The sequence below is a fragment of the Myotis lucifugus genome, unplaced genomic scaffold (genome assembly GCF_000147115.1).
Source record: "Myotis lucifugus unplaced genomic scaffold, Myoluc2.0 scaffold_35, whole genome shotgun sequence".
NCBI classification, from domain to species: Eukaryota; Metazoa; Chordata; class Mammalia; order Chiroptera; family Vespertilionidae; genus Myotis; species Myotis lucifugus.
The window spans coordinates 1,642,325-1,665,132 of NW_005871083.1; the positions used below are offsets into that span (position 1 = coordinate 1,642,325).

At 49.3% G+C, this 22,808-nt stretch overlaps 1 protein-coding gene across 1 annotated transcript in view; it reads left to right on the plus strand.

The window, feature by feature from the left end:
- The window catches only part of COTL1 (coactosin like F-actin binding protein 1), a 39,227-nt gene that overhangs the window by 14,447 nt on the left and 1,972 nt on the right, over nt 1-22,808 (plus strand). Inside the window, exon 3 of the mRNA XM_006087020.3 lies at nt 11,019-11,176. Within this exon, the coding sequence (XP_006087082.1) occupies nt 11,019-11,176 (158 nt within the window). The remainder of the gene's footprint in view (nt 1-11,018; nt 11,177-22,808) is intronic.

Sequence of the window (22,808 nt, forward strand, 5' to 3'; positions counted from 1 at the left end):
CAACAACCCAATTAGAATATGAGCAAGGGATTTGAATGGACATTTCTCCAAAGAAGATCTACAAATGGCCAATAAACACATGGAAAATGCTCGATATCATGAGTAATAGGGAGATGCCAATCAATCCCCAGTGAGATATGTCCCACATACTAGGAGGCTGTAATACAGGTGTAGGTGAGGATGTAGAGAATCGGAACCCTCTGGTGGGGATGGAAAATGGTACAGCTGATGTGGCAAGTCAGTCTGAAAAGGTTAAGCCTAACAATCCCACTCCTTAGTATACACCCAAGAGGAATGAAAACACGTGCCCACATAAAAACTTGTACATGAATGCTCACAGTAGCATTATTCACAATAGCCCCAAACTGGAAACCACCCAGATGTCTGTCAACTGATGAATGGATAGACAAAATGTGGTCTGTCCACACACTGGACTAGTATTCAGTCATAAACAGGCATGAGACACCGATTCACCTGTAGCGTGGACGAGCCTCAGAACCACTGCGCTGAGTGAAAGAAGCCAGACAAGAAAGGTCACAGATTGTGTGATTCCGTTACTTGAAGTTTTCAGAACAAGCAAATTCATGGAGATGAAAGGCAGATTAATGGCTGCCAGGGGTGGAGACGGGATGAGGAGTGACAGCGAATGGGTACAAGGTCTCCTTTTGGGGTAATGAAATATCCTGGAGCTAGACAGTGGTGATGATTGTTCAACCTTGTGAATATAGTGCAAATGAATGAATTGTACACTTAAAGGGTACAAGTCACAAAAGGGGTGACTTATGGTATGTAAATGATCTCTCTTTCTCTACCCCTCTCTCTCTCTCTCTGGTTAATTCTCACCCGAGGATATCTTTTTTTCCATTGATATTTAGGGAGAGTGGAAGAGAGAGGGAAAGACAGAGAAACATTGATGTGAGAGTAACACATCAATTGGTTGCCTCCTGCAGGAGCCCAGGGTCCTGGGTGGGGAGGAGCCTGCAACCGAGGTACGTGCCCTTGACCGGAATCGAACCCGGGACGCTTTGGTCCGCAGGCTGACACTCTATCCACTGAGCCAAACAAGCTAGGGCAGTGGTCGGCAAACTGCGGCTCGAGAGCCACATGAGGCTCTTTGGCCTCTTGAGTATGGCTGCCTCCATTTGTTCCATAACGGTTACCATTGCCTTCGTCATCATCACTGTCTAGCTTTTTTTGTCTTTGTTTTTTAATATATTTTTATTGATTTTAGAGAGGAAGGGAGAGAGAGATAGAAACATCAGTGATGAGAGAGAATCATTGATCAGCTGCCTCCTGCATGCCCCACACTGGGTTTTTAGCCTGCAACCCGGCGAACCGTGATCTCTTGGTTCATAGGTTGATGCTCAACCACTGAGCCACGTCGGCTGGGCTATCTAGCGTTTTTTACCACTTGCCTAGTTCTGAAGGCTTTACCCCATCTACTAGTTCTGATGAGGACTGCCACCCAGACACAGCGCCATGCCCTTGACTGTGTTTTCATCCTCCGGTCCAGCCCTGCGCGGAGCTGGTGCTGAAATATCTTCCATTGGCTCAATCCCCGGCCTCCGAAATGAGGACTTAAAGAAAAGTTCTGTCTTGGATATTCGTGTGGGCTCATAGTAAGTTAATCAATAGAGTTAAATGAGTCAGCTGTAAATGTGCGGGCAAACTCAAGGGCTGGGAATGTCACTAACAGCCAGGGGGAGGGGGAGCTGTGCCTCCGTCCCCACCACCCGGGATCTCTGAGTCAGGGGCGGAGAAGCCATCTTCCAGCCCAGGGAACTGGGGACCAGAGAGGGAAGGGGTGGCTGGGACACGGCCAGTCTCTTGGTTCCCTCAGGCTGCTGAGCTTAGAGTGGGCTTTGCTCCTCTGGGTATTGTACTTGGCCTTGTGAGCCTGAAAGGTAAAGAAGAACCCCGCACATTATGCAGGCGTCGCTAACTCTAGGAACAGCCTGTTGTTGGTCTCCCCTTCCCATGCCTTTTTAATGGGCAAATTGGTCCAGACCAGTTACTTATTACCTGTCCATATCCGCTCATCTCTGAGGGTCTATTCCTTCCTGTTCTCTGCAAGTGGAAGCCACACCTTTAAAATCCAGAAAGGAGATTGGTTTTATTCTTATAAAATGGCATTTCCCACTGAACTGAGGGACTGCGACGTGGCTACAGGAGCTGGGACAAAGCCCCTTGATTTACTCAAGAAATATTACTGAGCATGACCAGTGTGTCAGGACCATTGTGGGCACTTGAGATAGCAGGGAAGATTCCTGGCCTCCTGGAGTAGGTGTGAGCAAGCTGGAGGAGCCTTTAATCTCTTATTTTAAACACTGTAATGATAAGCTGATTATATGGCCCTTTAGCCTGTGGTAAGTCAAAAATAGAAGGGCTGGTGGAAGCAGGCGTTTTGAACTTGCCCGCAGAAGCTGTTGCTTTTGTCTGTCAGAGTCTCGCTAAGTTGTTAACATGAATCCCCTTTGTCCTTACCCTGCTGGTAGCTGGGTGAACTCCAAGTCATCCTTCAAATCCCATATCAAACATCACCTCCTCTGTGAAGCCTGCCTTGATCACCAACCCCAAGGCAGAGTTCATTTCCTTCTTTCTTTATGTTCTTATTCACCCTGTGATAACTCTCATTGCTACGGCTCTAACTACATTGTGTTCGCATACTCCTCCCCACCCCCCAGGCTAGACTGTATATTCTTTGAGCATAGGGATTGTGTCTTATTCAGCAAAGTCTCTGGATCACAGAGTGTCAATAAGTGTTTGTCAAATGACTAACTGACGGCAGTGGAAAAACAGCAAAACTATAAAAAGCAGATGCAAGAATGCAGAGCAGTGCACACCAGGGGCGGTTAGTGCTCAGGCAGCCAGACCCTGACTCCGCCAGGGGCCCCTGTGTGTCTCCTGTAGGGGCTGTAATGATGTACTCAGAGCCTCCAGGAACTGCTGCAGCCACCGACCTCTAAGAGGTGGAGTCGGGTATCACACACTGACTTCCTTTTAAGGAAGTAAAAGTCATCCTTACAAGAAAGGTCCGGGTGCTGTGTCATCAGGGGAAAACCACCAGCTATCCTGATCATTTGGGTCTCCAGATCAGCCCACTCCCGGGGGGGCGGGTTCCGCAGAAGCAATCATCTTCCTTCTCCTCCGGCTATCCTGTACTCCATTTTCTGGTGCTCTCGGTCAGACCAGGAAAGCTGGGTCACCCCACATTTAGTGTAAACTCTAAGAGGAAGCAATCATTTGGGAGGTCTCTGCTCTGAGGAACAGGGGGGACACGGTAGCAAGCTGCACACACAGTGTGATCTCAGTGCGGACTGGACTATACACAGGCGCACACCGAGTGTAGATCCCAGCAGCAAACGGAATCTCCATCCTGCTCTCTGAGGGAGGCGCACACCAAAATGGACACAGGGCCTTTATCCTGGGATGGGTTTCCTTAATTTTTTGTTCTTTTTAATGTTTTCAGAAAAATTGTTTTGAGTGGGACGGGAGGGGTTTTACCCACCAGGGAAACAATGGAAGTCCCTTAGAAAAAGAGAGAGCGAATGAGATGGGGCTTTTCAGTAAAGATAGCTCTCCCTTTAAGGGAGGAACCCGGTTTCTCTGACCCTCAGCCTTTAGTCTCCTGGTGAGGGGGTGGGGGGTGGGGTGAGGCCCCGAGAGGACATTTTCTGCTGCCGAAGTCTTCCTCCTGCCATTCAGTCGCTGCCTGCCCCCCCCCCCCCCCAGCCTGCTGGGAGTGAGTGCTGGTGTGGCCACTGTCCAGCTGTCGCCTTGCCCTGGGTGGCAGGAGAACTCTCCCATTTCCCTTCATACCTCCTCCAGGGAGCTGGCTTGGTGGAAGCTGACAGCTCAGCTCTTTGGTGTGTGGGTCATTTTCTCCTTACGGATCCTTGTTTGCATAACTTCTCAGGGAGTCGGTCGAGGACGGGTCAGATCTTGTGGAACTCTGGGGCAACTTCCTCCCTGTGTTCCCTTCCCCCTTTCTCTGACTCCTTCTGAAGTCCAGTGTTGGATGAAAATGATAAAATGCTCAGTTCGCACGCGCGCTCTCTCTCTCTCTCTCTCTCTCTCCTTTCTGTTGGCCAGCAGATGGTTATTGGGTACCTACTCTGTGCCTGGCACTGTGGGATACAACAGGAACTAGACAAATGGGAAAGTAGGTAAGAAGATCAAAATGTTTACAGGGCTTACTTAGGTGGTGAGACCCTTATTTTTGCTTATTTATATCTCTAATTAGAACAATTATGTGTTTTGTGTGTAACGAAAAAAAATTGTCCCAAGTATTTGCAAAAGTGCGAACCATTTGTACGCTGCTTGGCCCGTGGCAGATCCTGTCTCCTCTGGGTGTGTGTGTCCTTCCCCAGCGGGGCTGGCTTTGGGGACGGGGAGAGGGGAAGACTAGGTCCCTGTGGGGAGTGGGCGGGGCCTCAGTCAATGTGGATCCTGTGTCCGGATCACGCTGGTGAGAATAACGGGGAGGGTTGGGCAGAATCTGCCCCTCAGGGATTCCCTGAGCCTCGGGAGCTGTCAAGTCTGGCTGGGGGAGGCAGGGGAAGCCCTTGAAAGGTTGGTGTGGATTACATGCCATTCGTAGTTTTGGGGAGAATATTAACGCAGCTCATCCTGGTGGCCTTGGTGATTCCAGAGCAGTCTGACCCACCCCTCCCCCCTTTCCCTACCCTTCTTCTCATGCCCTGTTGTGGTCACCTCTCCTCCCTGTGTTATTGTTTCTTCCCACGTTCCCTTGTATAACTGCTTAGCATCGTTCCTTTGCTCCTCCCGCCTTCTCTGTCTTCCTAAATCCCTCCCTCCTTTCTGATCCTAGACAGAGAGCACAGGGGGAGGGGAGAGAAGGGAGGAAAAGGGACAGATGGAGGGAGGTGAGGGGGTGGTAAGGCAGGAAAGAACGAAGGAAAATGTAGGGTCTCGGAGGGAGGAGGCTTAGCGGAGAGCTGGAGGGAGGAAGGGGCTGCAAAGGAGAGAACTCAGCACAATGGCAGCCGGTGCTTAGAGCACTTAGTCTGTGCCAGGCGTGTCTGAGAGCTTCACCGGTGACGACTTTATGCGGTGTGTTCACTTACTTAGTAAGTGAAGGCGGGAGCCTTGCAGGGGGAAGTAGGACACTGAACCAGGTGAGCCCTGCCCAGGGCTCTCAGGGGGCCTTAGGGCTGGTGGCTGGGCCGGGCCAGAGCTCTCCCATGCTGCTAACCGGCCTGGATGAGGCTTCAGAGGCCAATAAAGGGTCACGTTCTTTTGAGAGTGGCGTTTTATTAATATCATGTGAGGACCATCTTTTCATGAACCAAGACTCTCACGGGATGGGAAGGGGAGGGCGTCCACAGCCTCAAATCAGGGACACCTAACGTGCAGTCCACCTGGCCTTGGAGCTCCTGGTGCCGCCGAAAGGCCCTGCAGTGGCACTGACAGTCCTCAGGGACGGGACTTCCGACCTTGGTTTGTCATTGGCTGACACCTTCCCTGGATGAGGCTCCATGGGATTTTGTGATGCCTTTGGGAATCCTTTTAATGATGGCTAATGTCAAATAGGTGACTGCGAGGTCACAGAGAGAGCTCCCTCATACCCAGTGCCACGGTTCAGTGGCTCGTTCTCGGGCTGTGGGGTTGGGCGGAGAGAGCGTCTCTGGGGGGACAGTCCTGATGGTCTCTGACGGTGAGACACTCGGGAACCACACCTGGCTGCCTCTAGTCTGTAAATTGCACTCTGAGAAGCCAGGCCACACAGGAAGCGCCTTTACACGATCACTTCCTTCAAATGAAAGGTGTGCGGTGGAAAGAAGGGTGGAGGCTCAGCTTTCAGCACATCAGCTTTTCTGCCGCGAGACCTTTTGCCTCACCCCCTTTCTCTACCGGGAGTGGAGCGGGTTCTCCGTGCTCAAAGCCCCATCGTTTCCTCTTCTCACCTCTTCCTCTAGGTCAGTGGTTCTCCAGGTTTGGAGGCCTCAGAATCCCCCTGGGAGCTCATTTAGGCTCAGTGTGCGGGCCCCAGTTGTGGAGCTTCTGAATTCACATTCCAGTGTGTTCTTGGGTGATGCTGATGTTTCTGTTCCGTGGACCACACTTTGAGAACTGCTGGTCTGCACTTCACCAGTTCTCCAGTGCAGGAGTCATCTGGCTCCTTATCGCTTCACCTCTCTGAGCCTTCGTTTCATCTGTAAAATGGGACTGTGAGCGGTGCTGACCTCAAAGAGAGGTCAAAATGAAACATGCAAATATGTATAAATGTGATGTGCCTGGCACATTGTAAGCACCCAATAAACGTCGGCCCCTGCTATCCTTAGGACCCTTGTTGGTTTAATCTGTACCCTCCAGTGCGTAACTGGGCTTGGCACATAGTAGGTCCTTAAGAAACACTCCTGGTACGAGTGACTAAAGGGCCGTGTGCTCCCAGAAGTGTCCCTGCTTTGAAACCCAGAGCAGTGAACATAAATTTGGTGGATATAGAAAGCCAGTGAAGAAGGTAGAGGCTAGGACGCTCTCTGTTGGGCTCAGCAGTTGGGCCCCTGCAGACCTGAGAGCAGTTTCACTGGAGAGGTGGGATAGAAAGATAACGACCGTCCCATCAGCCAGGGCCTTCATGTTTCTTTCCTCCCACCCCCATTTAATCCTCACAACCACCTTATGACGTAGGTGTGTGACCCATTTTCCAGATGAGGAAACTGAGGCTTAGAGACATTCAAAGTCACAGAGCTGGTACAAAGTAGGTGTGATTTCCTAGTGGGTTTTGGAACTTGGATGCAACCTGGATGCCATGGAGCCGAAGGTTGAGGTGAGTGGCCCCGTGCGTAGGTGTTGTGGACAGCTGGGCTGAGGCCTCCTGCAGAGGGGACTCAGGGGGTCTCCTGGTGTGAGTGTTTGGGCTTCTCCCACTGGGGTCTTCTGGAGCTGCACCCTCCACTCCTGAACCTCAGTCTGGACAGATGTGCTATTGGCCCCATTGGGGACCAAGTGGCACCATGAGGGTGACAGCAACCTCAAGTATCAGCTCTCTCCTGGCCAGTTTTACCATCTTAGTGTCCACACATACACATATACCCATGCACATGCACACACACCCAGACACATGCATATATACATGCACATGCACACTATACATATATGATGAGGGGTAGCTATGCCTTTCTCAGTCGATATACCCGTGTTTTCCTGTGTGTGTGAGTGATATTAGCAGGAGATGAATGAGGGGATGCGATGTTTCCGCTTCTGTTGGGGTGCCGTGGCTGCGTGTTTGTGTTTGGTCTGCCTTGTTTGTCCAGAAGAGGGAAGGCGGCCCGAGAGTGTCATAATTTAAGAACGTGAACTTTTTCCTGCACAGACCAGTTTGAGGTCAAAGTGGCCTCACAGCCTCCTGCAGGGTGAGTGGGGGAGAGAGAGGCTTCAGGTCTGCGTGGGCAGCTTCGAAAACGTTGCTCAGAACAGGTTTTTCATCTTAGACTCAGATGACTTTTCAATGTTGGGCCAAATCTATGCAAACATCTGTAAGCATAACGTGACTGTTGGATTTTCGGAAAGGTCGGCAGTCTTGTTGGTCAAACCATTGTCCGGTAAGCGCCCAACAGCCACTCAGGAAACAGCCTCGCTGCCATGATAACTTCAGTGCCATTGCCTGCAGGACAAGGCCGGGTTCCCCATATCCTTGGAGGAGGGCGGTGTGACTGGCTGACCTGCCTTGTGCCAGGTCCTGAGCTGGTACTTGGGACACATGATTTGCAACTTTCCCACATGGAGGCTTTGGCCAGAGATGGGGCGGTTGGAATCCAAATGCTGTCACAGAACCCAAATGTCCAGCCAACCGATGTGGAAATGGGAACTAGAGTGGTTCCCATGGAAACAGACTGCCTGTTCTTTTGCTTGTGTTGCCTTGGCATCTGATGTGCCGCCCGCCTCCCCCTCAGGTCAAGGCTGCAATTTAATTAAACACTTTGGTGCTGATTCTCCCCCCGCCCAAGTAACACTACTCAAAACAATGCGCTGGCTTCCCAAACAGCCGTGACTGCTGGGAAATGCTCAGCAGCTCACCCCCACGCTGTCTGCATCAGCCTCATGTGGCTGCGTGAATTTCAGTTCCTCAGTCCCACCAGCCTCATTTCCTGTGCTTCCCCCGCCCCCCACCCTCACCCCCACCCCCACCCCCACCCCAGCTCCTCCCTATGGCTGCAGCTTCTGGGGGAAGATTCTACCATGTCGGAGGCCTGACACCAGGCAGCTTTCACAGCGTTCGCATCGAATCCTCATGACCCACTCCTGAGGGTGGTAGAAAATCACCATTTGCAAGCCTCCCAAATGTCCACCAACAGATGAACGGGTGAACAGATTGTGGCATATCCATATAACGAAATATTATTCAGCCATGAAAGGAATGCAGGACTGACCACGCCACAATGTGGATGAACTTTGGAAACATGCTGAGTGAAAGGAGTCAGACACAAAAGGCCACATGGTGTGTGACTCCATCTGTGAGAAATGTCCGGAACAGGCCAACCCGGAGACGGGCAGATTGGTGCTGCTGAGGGAGGGGAGGAGGGCGTGGAGTGACTGCTCCTGGGATGGGGTTTCTTTTTGGGGTGATGCAGATGTTCTGCAATGGACAGTGCTGATGACCACGCAATACTGTGACTGTACTAAATGCCACTGAATTTTATGCTTTAAAATAGTTAAAATGGTGAATTTTATGCTATGGACTTTTACTTTCATAAAGAAAAAAAAGTGAGAAGGACCAAAAAACATCACCTCATTTTACAGATGAGGCAGCTGTGGCTCAGATGTCGGGACTACGTCAGGGTCTTTGGGGTAAGAGACAAGGGCCTCCCTCCTGTGGGAATCTGCTGGACTCCTTTGCTTCCCATGGCTGGATGGTCACCACATCCTGTGGATTTGGCACGTGACGTGTCCCTGAGACCATCCTTTCTTTGTCCCCACGGCCTTGTCATCCACTCACCCCCACGGTCAGATCCCACGATGGGCGCCCACTGGACTTCCGTGGCCAGTGGGCAGACGCACCTGAGTTATCCCGGTCCTTGGCCTCAAGTCCAGCTCTGTCATTATTAGTATGTTACTTTGGGTGAACCCCAGGACTCCGAGCCTCATCTGTCAAACGGTGATTTGGATGTTGATGAAGGTGATGACAGTCCCCCCCGCCCCCCCATCACCCACTGTACAGCATCGTATGAAGACCAAGTGAACTAGTAAAACAAATGTGCTTTATAAATAGAGATGCTGTGCCAGCGTGAATGGTCCTCATGATGGATGTTTCCTTTGAGAAATCAGCGTTGTGGCCTGGACTGTAGAGGCTGCGTCAGGAGTCTGGACTGCTGAGAACTGTTTCTTAGCTTCCCTGGGACAGATGGGTTCCTATGAGACGGTGGAGTTGTTGTCTGACAGTGCTGGGCTCTGAGGCAGTAACCAGGCAATGAACTTGATCAGCTCCACACTGTGTCTCCATGACTCTCAGCGGGCTGATGGTCTCAGTATCTCAGTATAAACCTGTACATTGTGTGGGATTCCGCAAGGAGACACTCAGAAAGATTATAGGAAGAAAGGCACCTTGATTTAAAGACAAATACCTCTAATGCATCAGCATTACCTGGGCTCGTTAGAAATGCAGACCCCAGAGCCCCACCTAGATCTGCTGAATCAGAATCTGTTTTAGCGGGACCCCCACGATTCGAATGTACACGGATGCTGGAGAAGCACAGCTCGGCACTGTCAGTGGGTCCCTGAGAGATCCTAAAGCTAACAACTAAGAGCCATGAAGAGCATCAGTGCTGAGCAGAGCGGCTGGTACAGATGAATAACCCAAACCAATAGCATCCCATGTGCCAGCCTTGGCCAGGTAGGGACCATAATGAGACCTCACTGATCAGTACAGTTAAAATATGAACTATTTAGGGATTAAGCAGAGCAAGAATATGTGATTTCTCAATGAAATGCACCGAATTTCAGTGGAAAACACAAAGGATCCGATTAAGTGGGGACATAAACTGTATCTAGAAATTCATTGGGCAACATTTGGACCTGTGTTTGGTGTCATAACGGGCTGGGGAGGGGTGATACTGGCTTCTAGTGGGTGGAGGCCAGGGTGCTGCTCAACATCCTACAGTGCCCAGGGTGCCCACCATAGAGTGATCAGCCCTGAGTGCCAGGAGCGCCGAGGTGGAGCGATTCTAGTCTATCCTAGTGGGGCATGCGCACACACACATGCACACACACGCATACACACCACACGGGACTCTAAAAACTTGAGAATACTTTGGTAATGCCGAGAGTGGTGGCTGGGGAACTTAGCATGGTGGGCTGGAAGAGATTCTAAAGTGACGATAATGAGAAAAGTGTGGTAATGAAATGAAATGGAAATGTAGATCAATGGAACAAAGTAGCCCCGATAGTCATTTTATAGAAATGAGTATATAAGCTGCAATAAGCAGAACACAGCTAATGGAAGAATATTAATAATTCTTCTTCTTTTTCTTGAGAATATTAAGAATTCTTAATTGCCTACTTGTCCAGCCATAAGCTAGACATGGCCAGAGGGCCCAGGGCTGTATCCCAGGCCAACCCTCCCCCAGCCCGGTTCTCATCTCCATGTGGCTCTCCCATTCCTAGTCAAAGGCTGGGGATAAGAAGGGTTGAGGAACTTCTCCCTGAGTGAGATCCAGAGCTTGAGCTTAGTCAAAGCTCATACAGTCAGTATGAGGGATGGGAGGGTTGCAGGTGTAGCTGCCAGAGAGGCTGGGTTCCCATCCAACGTGGCTTCCAATGGCCTCTGCGGCCTTGGGAGTGTCAGGTGACCCCTCTGAGCCTCCATTTCCCGTCTGTGAAATGGGCATCAAAGCCTGGGTGCTGTTGTCAGGATCAAACGACAATGTTGGCCAAGGTCAGTGTTGGGCCCCCTCGCATCAATCGGGGTGCACTTGTGACTTATAGCCCCTCCTCGGAGATGTGTTTTTGGGGTGTTTTAACTGAGCCCTGTGCCCTCTTGTTGCTGTTGGTCACAGATGACATCCGATTGTTCGCCTTTGTGCGCTTCACCACCGGGGACGCCATGAGCAAGAGGTCCAAGTTCGCCCTCATCACGTGGATTGGCGAGAACGTCAGCGGGCTGCAGCGAGCCAAAACCGGCACAGACAAGACCCTGGTGAAGGAGGTCGTGCAGGTAATTGGCCTTGTGTTCCTTCCGGATCTGGGGGTCACACCCAGCAGGGACAGAGAGGGCAGGTTTGGCCCCGGGTCTGTGACTTAGCTGGGACTTCAGCAAGCTGTGCTTTGTCTCTGAACCCCTGGGAAATGCTACCATTGTTCCCAGGGTGCGGGCTAGGAGGCAGGTAACTGCATCTGTGACCCTATCACCCACTGGCAGCATGGCGGCTGGCAGTTCACCTTTGAGGTTGGGGCAGATGGCTGGTGGAGAAGGGGCTGGAGGGATGGCTGAAGTGGCGGCCACTACCCGTTTGGATCATGACTGAGCCTGGTTGACTTCCTGTGGGGGCCATGAGGACCCAAGGTGAGAAGTCATGCGTGCCCTCTCTGAACAGTGCGTGGCACACAGTAGGTACTCAATAACACTTTTTGAATGAATACATGTCATTATGAGGGCCAGCGGGGGCTTTATGATAATTTTGGTGGCTATAGAATGACAAAGGTTCTATCAGCAATGGCACAGACTCCTAGACTGGGTAGCTGGGCACTGGCCAGGGCCGACTTATTCCCAAGTCCCTACTTGACTGAAAGGAAGTGGGGACAGGCAGGTGTGCCCTTGGCTTTGTCTCCGGGCTTCTGAGCAGTTCTGCTTGTAGAGCTCTCTATTGTAAAGTTTCTTTCCATTCTGGACATAATGAAAATTGACAGTATTGGAAACTTCCAAGGTTGGAGCTAGGGCGTGGCGTCATGCTGAGAAAAGAAACTCTGAATTCCAGAAAGAAAAATGAAGGGAAGGGAGCTGACTTGAGAGAGAGCTCTCCTTACCAAAGGGTTCTCCATTTTGCAAAATGATTTCTCAGGGGTTTCTTTTTCAGATGATGAAAAGATTCTAAAATTGACTGTGGGGATGGTTGTACATCTGTGAATATACCCCAAGCCATTGATTGTAAAACAAAACAAAACACACACACAAATAGGCTGCATGCCACGTGGTATCCTGGGTTGGCTCCTGGTACAGAAAACCTGGGGAAATGGGGTGAAGTCTGGAGTTTCGTTACAGAAATGTTCCAATTCTGGCTTCTTGGTTGTGAGGAGCATACAGTAACACAAGATGCTAACAATTGTGAGATTGGGGTGCAGGGTATATGAGAACTCTCGGTACAGTCTCTTGCCACTCTTCTGTAAATAGAAAATTGTCCCAAAATAAGGCTTTTATTTAAAAAATAGTAAGAAAGACAAAAATTCCTATCATTCCATTATCTCGGCCTATTTTTCCATCTTCCCTACCAGCTGTGTGGGCGAGCTCCCCACCTCTGTGCATTGATGCAGTCACAGCCTGCAAATCACGCTCTAGTTGGCTTCTTTTTTTTTTTTTTACTTAACATAATTGCATAAATTATGCGACTGCAGAGCCTCTAATGGTGGCTGGCTGCCCCTTTCACAAGTGCACTGTGATGTACTAAGTGTTCCCCTGTTGTTGGCCTCTTGAGTTGCTTCCCATTTTTATTTTTATAAGGAATGTTTCAGCCAACATTTTAATACACACAGCTTCCTCCTCTCTCCCAGTGAATTGTTTCCTTGGGATACATTTTCAGGAGGCGGGGTTCCAGAACTAACAGGCATGATGATCATTTTTAAAAGGTCCGGGTTGTCAGATGACCTTCTGAAAGGGTTAGCACCAGGCCTGGGACATAGTAAATGCTCAGTAAGTGGTCTTAATGGTTAACCATCTTTCGGGGGCGGGGAGTCTCCTTTAGGGCAGCAGAATGAAAAATGCAATGGAATGCATGTTCCATGGCCCACGTCTCCTGCTGAACTCTGCCGTCCACACTTAGCTCTCCTCGTCGGCCAGCCGGGTGGCCAGGAGAAAAGGGAGCAAGCAGGGAGAGAACGTTCGCCAGGATACGTCCAGGAGGGCAGTGCTTTGAATCTTGCAGATTGTCTTGATAAAATACAACAACACAAAATGGATAATTTTAGCCATTTTGAAGCATACAATTCAGTGGCATTAAGTACATTTGCAGTGTTGTGCAATCATCACCATTGTCTAGCTCCAGAACTTTTTATCACCCCCACAGCAAGCTCTGTACCCGTTAGCCTTTGGCGGAGTTCCATTTATTTATTTATTTATCATTAGTTTTTTAATATATTTTATTGATTTTTTACAGAGAGGAAGGGAGAGAGATAGAGAGTTAGAAACATCGATGAGAGAGAAACATCAATCAGCTGCCTCCTGCACACCCCCTACTGGGGATATGCCTGCAACCAAGGTACATGCCCTTGAACAGACTTGAACCTGGGACCCTTCAGTCCTCAGGCTGACGCTCTATCCACTGAGCCAAACCTGTTAGGGCGGCTGAGTTCCTTTTAATTTAGAACTCTTCTCAGTTTGGTTAAGTGGGCCAGTGAATGAGGGTGATTTGGGGAAATATGATTTTTTGGGTGGGAACCTTCAGTTGGGAGTATTGGTTCTAATTATTTTGTTGGCAGACTCACTCACATTGCAGCAAAAAGGGAAAGTCTGGCTCTGTGGCCTGGGGAGTGCAGGGGCTGCTGGCTTTAGGTGTGGCTGGATCTGGGGCTGAGGCAGTATTTTCCTTTCTTCTCTCTTTTCTCTGGGTTGGCCTCAGGTGGCCTCTGTACAGCAGGAGAAATGGTCCAGGCATGATGGTTCTTCTGGGTCTTGAGCCCAGGGGAAGAGAGAGCCCTCGTTCCCCAGTGTCAATCATTTCATATAGCCCTGATTGGCCCACCTTAGGTCACATGCACATCCTGTGGGGCAGGGAGGTGGGGCTTCGTGATTGGCAGCTCTGGCCTGATTCCAGTTAAAAGGATGCTGGTATGTAGATGAAAAGCACAGATGTCCGCTCCAGGGGGAGCTGGGATGCGTTTTGAACCGCAGGTGCCATATAATGTTTTGACCATTACCTTTTGCATTTCCCCCTGTGCATTTAAAAGGGTTTATTACCTGAAGCTATTATAAAACCTCACATTTATACTATGGTTGCAAATATAGCCATTTAAGTCACAGAGGGTCAATTTTGCTGGCATAACAATTTTGGCAGTTACTAAAATCATGCTGATCCTGGCTGGTGTGTATGTTTTTCCCTTTGTTTAATGGGGACTTGGACCAGATGTCCTCTGAGCTATTCTGGATCCCATGTTTTGGGGACTGGATCACTTTCCCAGCTGCCTTTTGCCATGATTTCCACACGAAGAATAAGTGGATTGGTTTTTATTGTAATAGAAGCTCTATGCCCACATCCTTATGCTCTGTGTGAAATGGAGAGAATGTAAATTGATGTAGATAAATTGATATCTTTAGTCTGTATCCAGAGCCAGGCCTAGAAACTGAGCCATGTCAGTGGCTGGGGGAAAACAGGACAGAATTAGAGGCTGTCGGGCCAGTCGGGCTGGGCGATGGTGACTCGAGTCCTGGGAACGTGGCGAACAGACACACATATGGCTGCTCCTACCACTGTCATCCGCACAGAAGGGCCAGGCTGGTGCCGAGGACAGTCGCCCGCCGCATCGTCCTGCACCTCTGCGGGGTTACGGGGACAGTGCAGTGGCCACTGTTCAAGACCTGCCTGCGCCAGGCCCGGCCGTCTTGATTGGGAGCCAGCCATGACGCCCTGCAGGATGGCTTTATTCGCATGATCTTTTTATGTGTTTTTTTTTTTTTTTTAACATTATATGAATGTCCAAGTAGCTGGAGGGCCTGTGTCAGCTTTCAGTGTTGGGGAAAGAGAAGAGCAGAGTATTTCCTCTAAGAAGCAGTGGAGGCAGGAGGATGGGCATTTCAGTGATGGGGTGCAGTGATCAGTTTAGCGTGTCTTCTGATGACGTCTACACCCCAGGAGCAGGGTCGGCTTAAATTCCAGACCTCGGCCCACCCCCCAGGGCCAGATGCACCCAACACTCCTCCGGTAGGGTCACTTTTGTGTGCCAGTGTGGTAATAATATTAATATCAATAGTTGTGTCCCTATGCTGTGCCTGACACTTTTAAGGACTTTCCACGTATTAAATCATTTATTCTTCACAACCAGGCCGGTTCTGTCATTATCCCCATTTCACAGATGAGGAGCCTGGGGCCTGGGAGAGTGGAGTCACTTGCTCCAGGTCCCAGCGCTTGGACATGGTGGGGCTCTGCCTGGAGCCCAGACTGTCTGGTTCCAAAGCCCCAACATGATCATCTCACCTTATTACACGTTTCCTCAAGTCCTCCCGCACCAAGTAAAATGTTCTGAGGCCACATGCATGTCGGAAACTCTGCTTTTGTAGACTCACATGGCACACGAGAGGCTCTGAGAAGTTCTGCAGGAAACAAACCTTTTATATTTATTTTTAAATTTCCTGCTTCTCAGTTTTTCTTGATGGTTGAGCCTTTTTAAAGTAGCTCAGTGTTTTGCTTTGTTTTTTGGGTTTGTTTTTTTTTTAATGCTGCTGTGTCAAATAGAAAAGTTAATGGGCGTAGGGGGAGTGATGCCCAGGTTGATATTCCAGCTCCATCAACTGTTAGCTTGAGGACCTTGGGCAAGTAACTTTACCTCTAGAATCTGTTCTCACTTATGCAAAAGAGAATGTAAATTTTCACAGAGCTGTTGGAAGGACTGAAGAAAAGCAATCCCTGTGAAAAGAGTTTCTCCATTTTGGTAACGGGTGAACTCCTATTCATCCTTCAAAACCTCAATTCTTGACCCCATTCTACCAGCCTCAATCAGAATTAATTACTTTTTTATCCAGATTCCACGAATTGTAAATTATAAATAAATGTCTTTAGAACGTAATCTTGAGGGCAGGCACTATGGCCACTTTATTATGTACTAAACACACAGCAGGGGCTAAAAACAACAACAACAACAACAACAACAACAACAACAACACACACACACACACACACGAATAAATGGATCTCTTCATATAGGCTCTAGACTGTGTATTCCGAGGATAGAGGGCTAGTACATCTTCAATAAATGCCCTTGGGGCTGAATTAAATTGTGGGAGCCGGTTCCATTCAGGGAGGGACGTGGGGTTGATTGGAATTTCCAGAGGATCTCCTTTTGTCTCAATAGCAAGCAGAGGTGAGCCTGGTTGGTGAGCTGGGAGAATCTTCATGCCTCCATTTAATTAGATTTACGGGCTGCTGCTCCCCCCTGCAAAACATCAGTTGTCGCCCAGCACTTGGGGACCATCCATAGACGCCTCACTGCTCTCCCGAGGGTTTCAGCTCTTTGTGTTTATGCGCCTTCAAACCCGTGGTTCATGGAAAGGCCCTTATTCTCCACAGAACCAGAAAGGGCCTTTCCTGTTGGTGCATGTCACCTGGGCCTGAGCTCAGGCAATGGGGCGCTCTGGTGCTCGTGCCATATATTTAAAACACAAACCACCGGATGACAAACACAGAGCCCTCCGAGGTGGAGCAGGTGTCGTGTGTGGAGGGCCAGGCTTGTTGTCACGAGCCACGTGCTGCTGCTACCTCCAATGTACAGAGGAAATCAAGGTTCGGAGGGACGAGTCCTGAGGCCAAGGGGGGTGTTGAATCGGAAGCCCGATGGTGGGGAATTGGTGACCTCTTTAACGTGGGGTGTGGGCACTCACAGCCCTGCAGCCAGCTCTGCTCCAAAGTTCTTTTTACCAAGCTCGCTGAAAATTTGGGATGATAATATCTAACTCAAAGAATTGTAAAAACTAAACAAGATACTGTATATAATAAGTGTCTGATGTATATAAAGTGTTCAGTGTGGGTACTATTAACTTATTTATTCAATTTTTGATGAAAGTGAAAACAGTCTGGTATTTACCGACAGTGAACATCTGTGAGTATGAGTTGTATTTTTTTTTAAAATTGTTGAATGATTTTTTTGGGAAAACTTCCCCAAAGTGAGTATGGCTGAGGAACAAGAATTGCTAGGTACAATTTTGACCGGGCAGAAATTAAAGGACTAAACCTGGATTTAATCTTGCTTGTCAGCTGATTAAACGCAGGGGCTCGTTGGAGCTCTGGGTTAAGAAGGATTCTGAGGTTAAGTCTAATCTCAGTGGGAAAAGTGCAGGATTGATTTGTGATGTCTGCCATAGATATGGAGGAGAGAGTTGAGTGTGTTCCTCACTTTCTTGCCATCCCTGATGTAGATGGAGCCATACTCAGAATCAGGCAGAGTGGAGTCAGGGCTTCTGTAAAAGTCAGTGGTCAGGAAAGCCGGGGTCAGATTCCAAGTCCCCCAAATGCTGAAGAGGTGGGTGGCCCTGCAGGGGTGAGGATTCGAGGCATATGGACGGCTGCCCCTATACGCTGTGGGCCCAAACCTATCCGGAGCATCCTTCAGGATGCCATGCTTCCTGTCCTCCCTCTGCATTGGACGGCTATCCGGTGTCCATCAGAAATGTGGCGCGTGCCTCTCTCTTGTCCTTTGTTCTCTCCTTGAAGTTGGGCCTCGTCATTCCTGAACTGTGATGGTGTCACAGATGCCTTTGTTACTGAATCTGTCAGACACGAGACCACTCCATCTTGATGCTTGTTTTTCGCTTTTCTGTGATGACTCATGCCTTTTGTAAGAACCTGTTCTTTCTGAGTAAATTACACCTCTCTGGAAGGATTTTTGAAACCTTGGTCTTTGAAGCACTTTTGAGAGGTTGTAGGAGGGAAGTGTAGGAGGCCCAGGAGGGGTTGGCAGCTGAGTGCCCAGCAGGTTTGGTGCTGTGCACTTTCATCCGCTCATCCGTGTTCCAGCTGCTGGAGACCGCCTGCTGTTCCTCAGCACGCCACGGTCATTGTTTATAATTCATCTTTGCCCACTCGGGGAAGAGATACATTATTGTGGTCAGCGTGTGTCTCGTCCACCCCTTGCTCCATCTCTCACAAGTGGGAGAAGAGATTCTATCCCCCGCACTATTTTGCAAGCGTTTGGGACGGGCCTGCAGCTAGCACACAGCTTCCTCTTTATGAAAGCCAAACTCTGATCCCAAAGTTGACTTTTCTGTGCCGGTTTTCTCCATTGCTCCTTGGATTCTGGTGTCCAAATTGGAGCTTTGTCCCACATGATCTTGGTGCAAATCCATGGATGACTGGTGGGAAAAGGGCCGGGAAAACCTGTTGTCCAGCCCTCTTCATTCACGGAGATGGAAACCAGGGCCCAGAGCCATTGGCTGCTTCCTTCCAGGCGTTTTAAGAGCCCCCTGGTTCTCTTCTGCTCTCAGAGATACCCCCTAAGTACCTGAATTTTGACTTCCCAGGGCTTGAAAGAGTATCTGACGTGTAATAGGTGTTCAGTAAGGATGACGTGCATAAGCTCACATTGCCTTTGGATACAGTGAAGGTCGCGTCTCCTACCTGGCCCTGCTTTGTAGAAATGTGCATTGCTGAAATCACAGACTTACCTGCCCACAACTCCCCGCTCATTTTTCTTCCTAGACCTTCCCCCACATTCTCTGCATAGGGTTAGCCATGCACCGTAGACCTAAGTTCCAGGAAGAAGGCCTGACAGTTCTGCCCAGCAGGCCTCCTCCCTGTCCTTCCATGCTTCACCCTGTGCCCAGCTTTGGGGTGTGCAGCTGGATTGCCATCTTCTCTCTGCAGGGCAAGGTGATGGCAGTGTCACTTCTTGGTTATTCTGAGGATTCCCCATCGGCCTGCGGACTGAAGGGTCGAGGGTTCAGTTCCGGTCAAGAGCACGTACCTCGGTTTCAGACTCGATCCCAAGCCCCAGTCGGGGGGCGGGCAGGAAGCAACCAATTGATGTGTTTCTCTCACATTGATGTTTCTCTCTCTGTCTCCCCCCCTCCCCCAGCTTCCATTCTCTCTAAAAAATCAATGGAAAAATATCCTCAGGTGAGAATTAACAACAATAAATAAAGAGATGATTTAAAACAGGGTAGGAGAATATTGATGCACTTTTTGAACCAGCTTTGCAAATAGATTCTTGACTATGTGTAGATCCCGGTTCCTAACCCCAGTCTTCTCTAGAGCTGCCTTCCTCAGAAGCAGACTGACAGCTGTCTCACGTCTTTGAAGCGCAGCACAGGTGCACTTGAGGAACAAAATGTGTTCTGAAGATGGTGCGTTTCCAAACCACCTTGGAGTCCTATTGAGCTGGATGGGGATTCTTTGACAGGTCCTGCTGTGGCAGAAAAGGGAGAGACCCCGGTGCCTGGGAGCTGTGAGCCAGGGGCAGCATTCCTGGACATGACAGAGATCTTTCTAGAACCACAGGGGACAGTGTCCCCAGACAGGCACATGTTGCTGAGAGTGTCTGACAGAGGGTTTAGACAGCTTTGACGTGCTGCTGCGGAGGGCAGGACAGTCTGGAGCAGCCCAGGAAGTGGGTTGCAGGGGAGAGAGGACCCGAGAGAGACCAAGGCCAGGACCTGGGTCCCGCCCAGAGGCTGCCGTGTGCCCTGGGGGGAACTGATGCACCTCTGTGTCCCCGTTGCTTCTCTAGCAAATGAGGGGGTGCATGTCAGGGTTTCAGAGGCTCTTTCGGCCCCATCCCCTCCCCTTTCTTTTTGTTAAACAAGGTATAACCTACATAGAGAGGAAAACGCACAAATCTCAGGCGTACAGATTGCTGAATTTTTGAATTTTCAAGTTTTGAATTTTTGTGCATCCCCGTGAAACCACCACCCAGGTCTAGACCTGGAACATTTCCAGCCCCCGGGGGGCCCGTCCGCGCCCACTCAGTCAGCTCCAGAGCTTTAGGGTTAATGTTCTTCCAGGCTCTTCTGTTCTGTCGAGACCTGCACTGTCACCGGCCACCTGTGGCTGCTGAGCACTTGAGAGTTGGCTTGTCGCCATGGGCCGCACGTGTCCAGTACCACCAGCCTTGTGAGACAGCGTGGGGGAAAGAATGTAGCCCACCTGGTTACTGCCTTTGTACATGGAGCACATGTTAACATAGCAACACTGTGAATATACAGGGTTAGCTAAAACGCTAGTGCAGTTAATGCCATCTATTTCTCTCTCGCTTTTCTCAAAGGGGCCACTGGAAAATTTGAAATTCCCTCTGTGTTAGTGTTGTCCCGGGACCTGACAGTCCCCTTCCTAGTAGGGAACTGCCTCCCGGAGCAGGGCCTCCGCATCTGCCCAGCAGCCATTTGGTGGCCCTGGGAGAGTGCCGGGGACAGGGACACAGTGTGAGGTGTGAGGGCGGTGGGGTGGCCGTGCTCTAAGCAGATGTGTCCTTGTGGTTTTCCACGTGGTTAAGTCCTTGCAGGCTCCTTCCGGTCTCGGCCTTGCCTCCAGGTCGGGGTCTGGCTGCCCACAGCGCCCACTGTGCTCGTTTTAAAGCCCGCAGTGAAGCCCACGCCTGGGCTGCCGGGTCTCCCTTGCCAAGTCCGAGTGCGCGTTCTGCTGGAATTGGAGCGGGGAGAGGGTCTTTTTGAGTTGGGTTTAGGTCGACTCAGACCTTTCAGGGACTTTTCACAGAGTCCACATCCCGAAGGGAAGAACTGTCTCCCCTTTGAGGTCTCTGGGGGTGCGTGAGCATCTGTGTGTATTGGGGGGAGTCCTGTGAGGCCTACGGGGACCACCTCCTGCCTGCCCTTCGGGTGCTGGTCCCCATAGTGGGGGTGCATGAGGTTGCTTTTCTATGCACTTTTGTTTGATAAAATAAGTTTTTGCTAATCTTTTGATTTTAAACACGTCTCTGATATGTAGCATAGGGTTTGGGGTGGCTTTTTTTTGTAGCTTGAGACAGCCTTTGTTACTGGGTAATTTTGTTCATTTACATTTATTGTTATGTTTTTATTAGATTCTGTTATCCTGTTTTGTTCCTTATTTTGGCCATAATTTGATTTCCCATATACTTGTGGCTTTAGGTTGGGCTGTGTTCTCTGTAGATTTCTTAGCCCTTATCAAACAAACTTCTCTTGAACCTGAATCTTGTAATGGCTAACAGACACAAGCAGGAGTGTTGGCGTTGCTTTAGATTGCCATATATAGCTATCACCGAGCTGCCAGACTTTGAACTTCCTTCTACAGGCACCGTGAGCTGCTGGCTTCCTTCTCCTGGGCCTGCCCTCTGCCCCTCCCCCACGCCGCTGGGGCTCAGGGTTGAGAAACACATTCATTCTCAGTTCCCCTTTCTGGCTCCTACATCCAGCTCATGTGTTCACTCATGCTGATGACATACCCAGACCCCGAGCAGCACAGTAGGGAATAGAGAGGATATTTAGTCATCCTGAGATAGTTACACAATCTCTCCAAGCCCAACTTGCTGGTCTCACCATAAGTGAGAAAATGTGTGAGGCAGTGCCTGGCACATACTAGTTGCTTGATAAATATTAACCTCCCCCTTCTCCCTCCCTGTTCATATTCTCAGTGGCTTGACCTGGCAAACAGTTTGTGTTGATACTGTAAAACTTGACCTTGAGTGCTCGCCTGGTTTAGCCATTCTTCTTGGAGGTGTGGTGACTTATTTTTGCATTCGTGTATTCTTTTAATTGAAGTAAAATTAATCACTTTAAAACATATCATTCAGTGGCATTTAGTACATTCACAGTGTTGTGCAACCACCACCTCTATCTGGTCCCCAAACATTGTCATCGTCCCCCCACCCCTCCAAAACCTCAGACCCATTAGCAGTCACTCCCTGTTCCCTGTCCAGCCCCTGGCAGCCACTCATCCACTTTTTGTCTCTGGATTTGCCTTTTATGGACATTTTATATAAATGGAATTCTATAACATCTGGTCTTTCATGTCTGGCTTCTTTCATTTAGCATATGGTTTTGAAGTTCACTTACGTTGTAGGATGGACCAGTACTTCGGTCCTTTCTTTGGCTGAATGATAATATTCCATTGTGTGGATAGGTCATGTTTTGCTTATCCATTCATCTGTTGATGGACATTTGAATTGCTTCCACTTTCTGGCTGTTTTGAATAATGCTGCTAGGAATATTCATGTCTAAGTGTTTGTGTGGACATATGCTTTCATTTTTCTTGGGTAGATCTCCAGGAGTGGAATTGTTGGGTCATATTAAAGGGTTTTAAGAATTAAGTTTGCCGCCCTAGCCGGGTTGGCTCAGTGGATAGAGCATCAGCCTGCGGACTGAAGGGTCCCAGGTTCGATTCCGGTCAAGGGCATGTGCCTTGGTTGTGGGCTCTATCCCCAGTAGGGGGCATGCAGGAGGCAGCTGATCAATGATTCTCTCTCACTGATGTTTCTATCTCTCTCTCTCTCCTTCTCCCTTCCTCTCTGAGATAAATACTAGTAAAATGATATATTTTAAAATTTTTTTTAAAAAGAATTAAGTTTGCCAATGTGTGGCAGCATCTGGTACACATAGGTGCATAATAAATGGTGGTCATTGTTTACGTTATTTCCTTGTAGAATTTTTTTTGTGGTTGACCTTTTGACCTTCAGACTTGTTATTTATATTTAGGTAAAATTTTCTGTGTCTGTCACCATCCTGAGATTGTTTTGTTTATTGAAATCTTATGATCCACATAGTAAAATAACTATTGATTCCTCCTGGCTCAGAGTTATCTGATAAGCCAGGTCACCGGCTTCACTCATTGATGCCACTAGTATTTACAGAGTACCTCATATGTGCTAGGCCTGTGGGTTTTGGTGGTCGAAACTTGTGCACCCTAAGAGGACACAGTGACCTGCATGTAGCTTATCACTGTAGCTTATCACATGGCATGGTA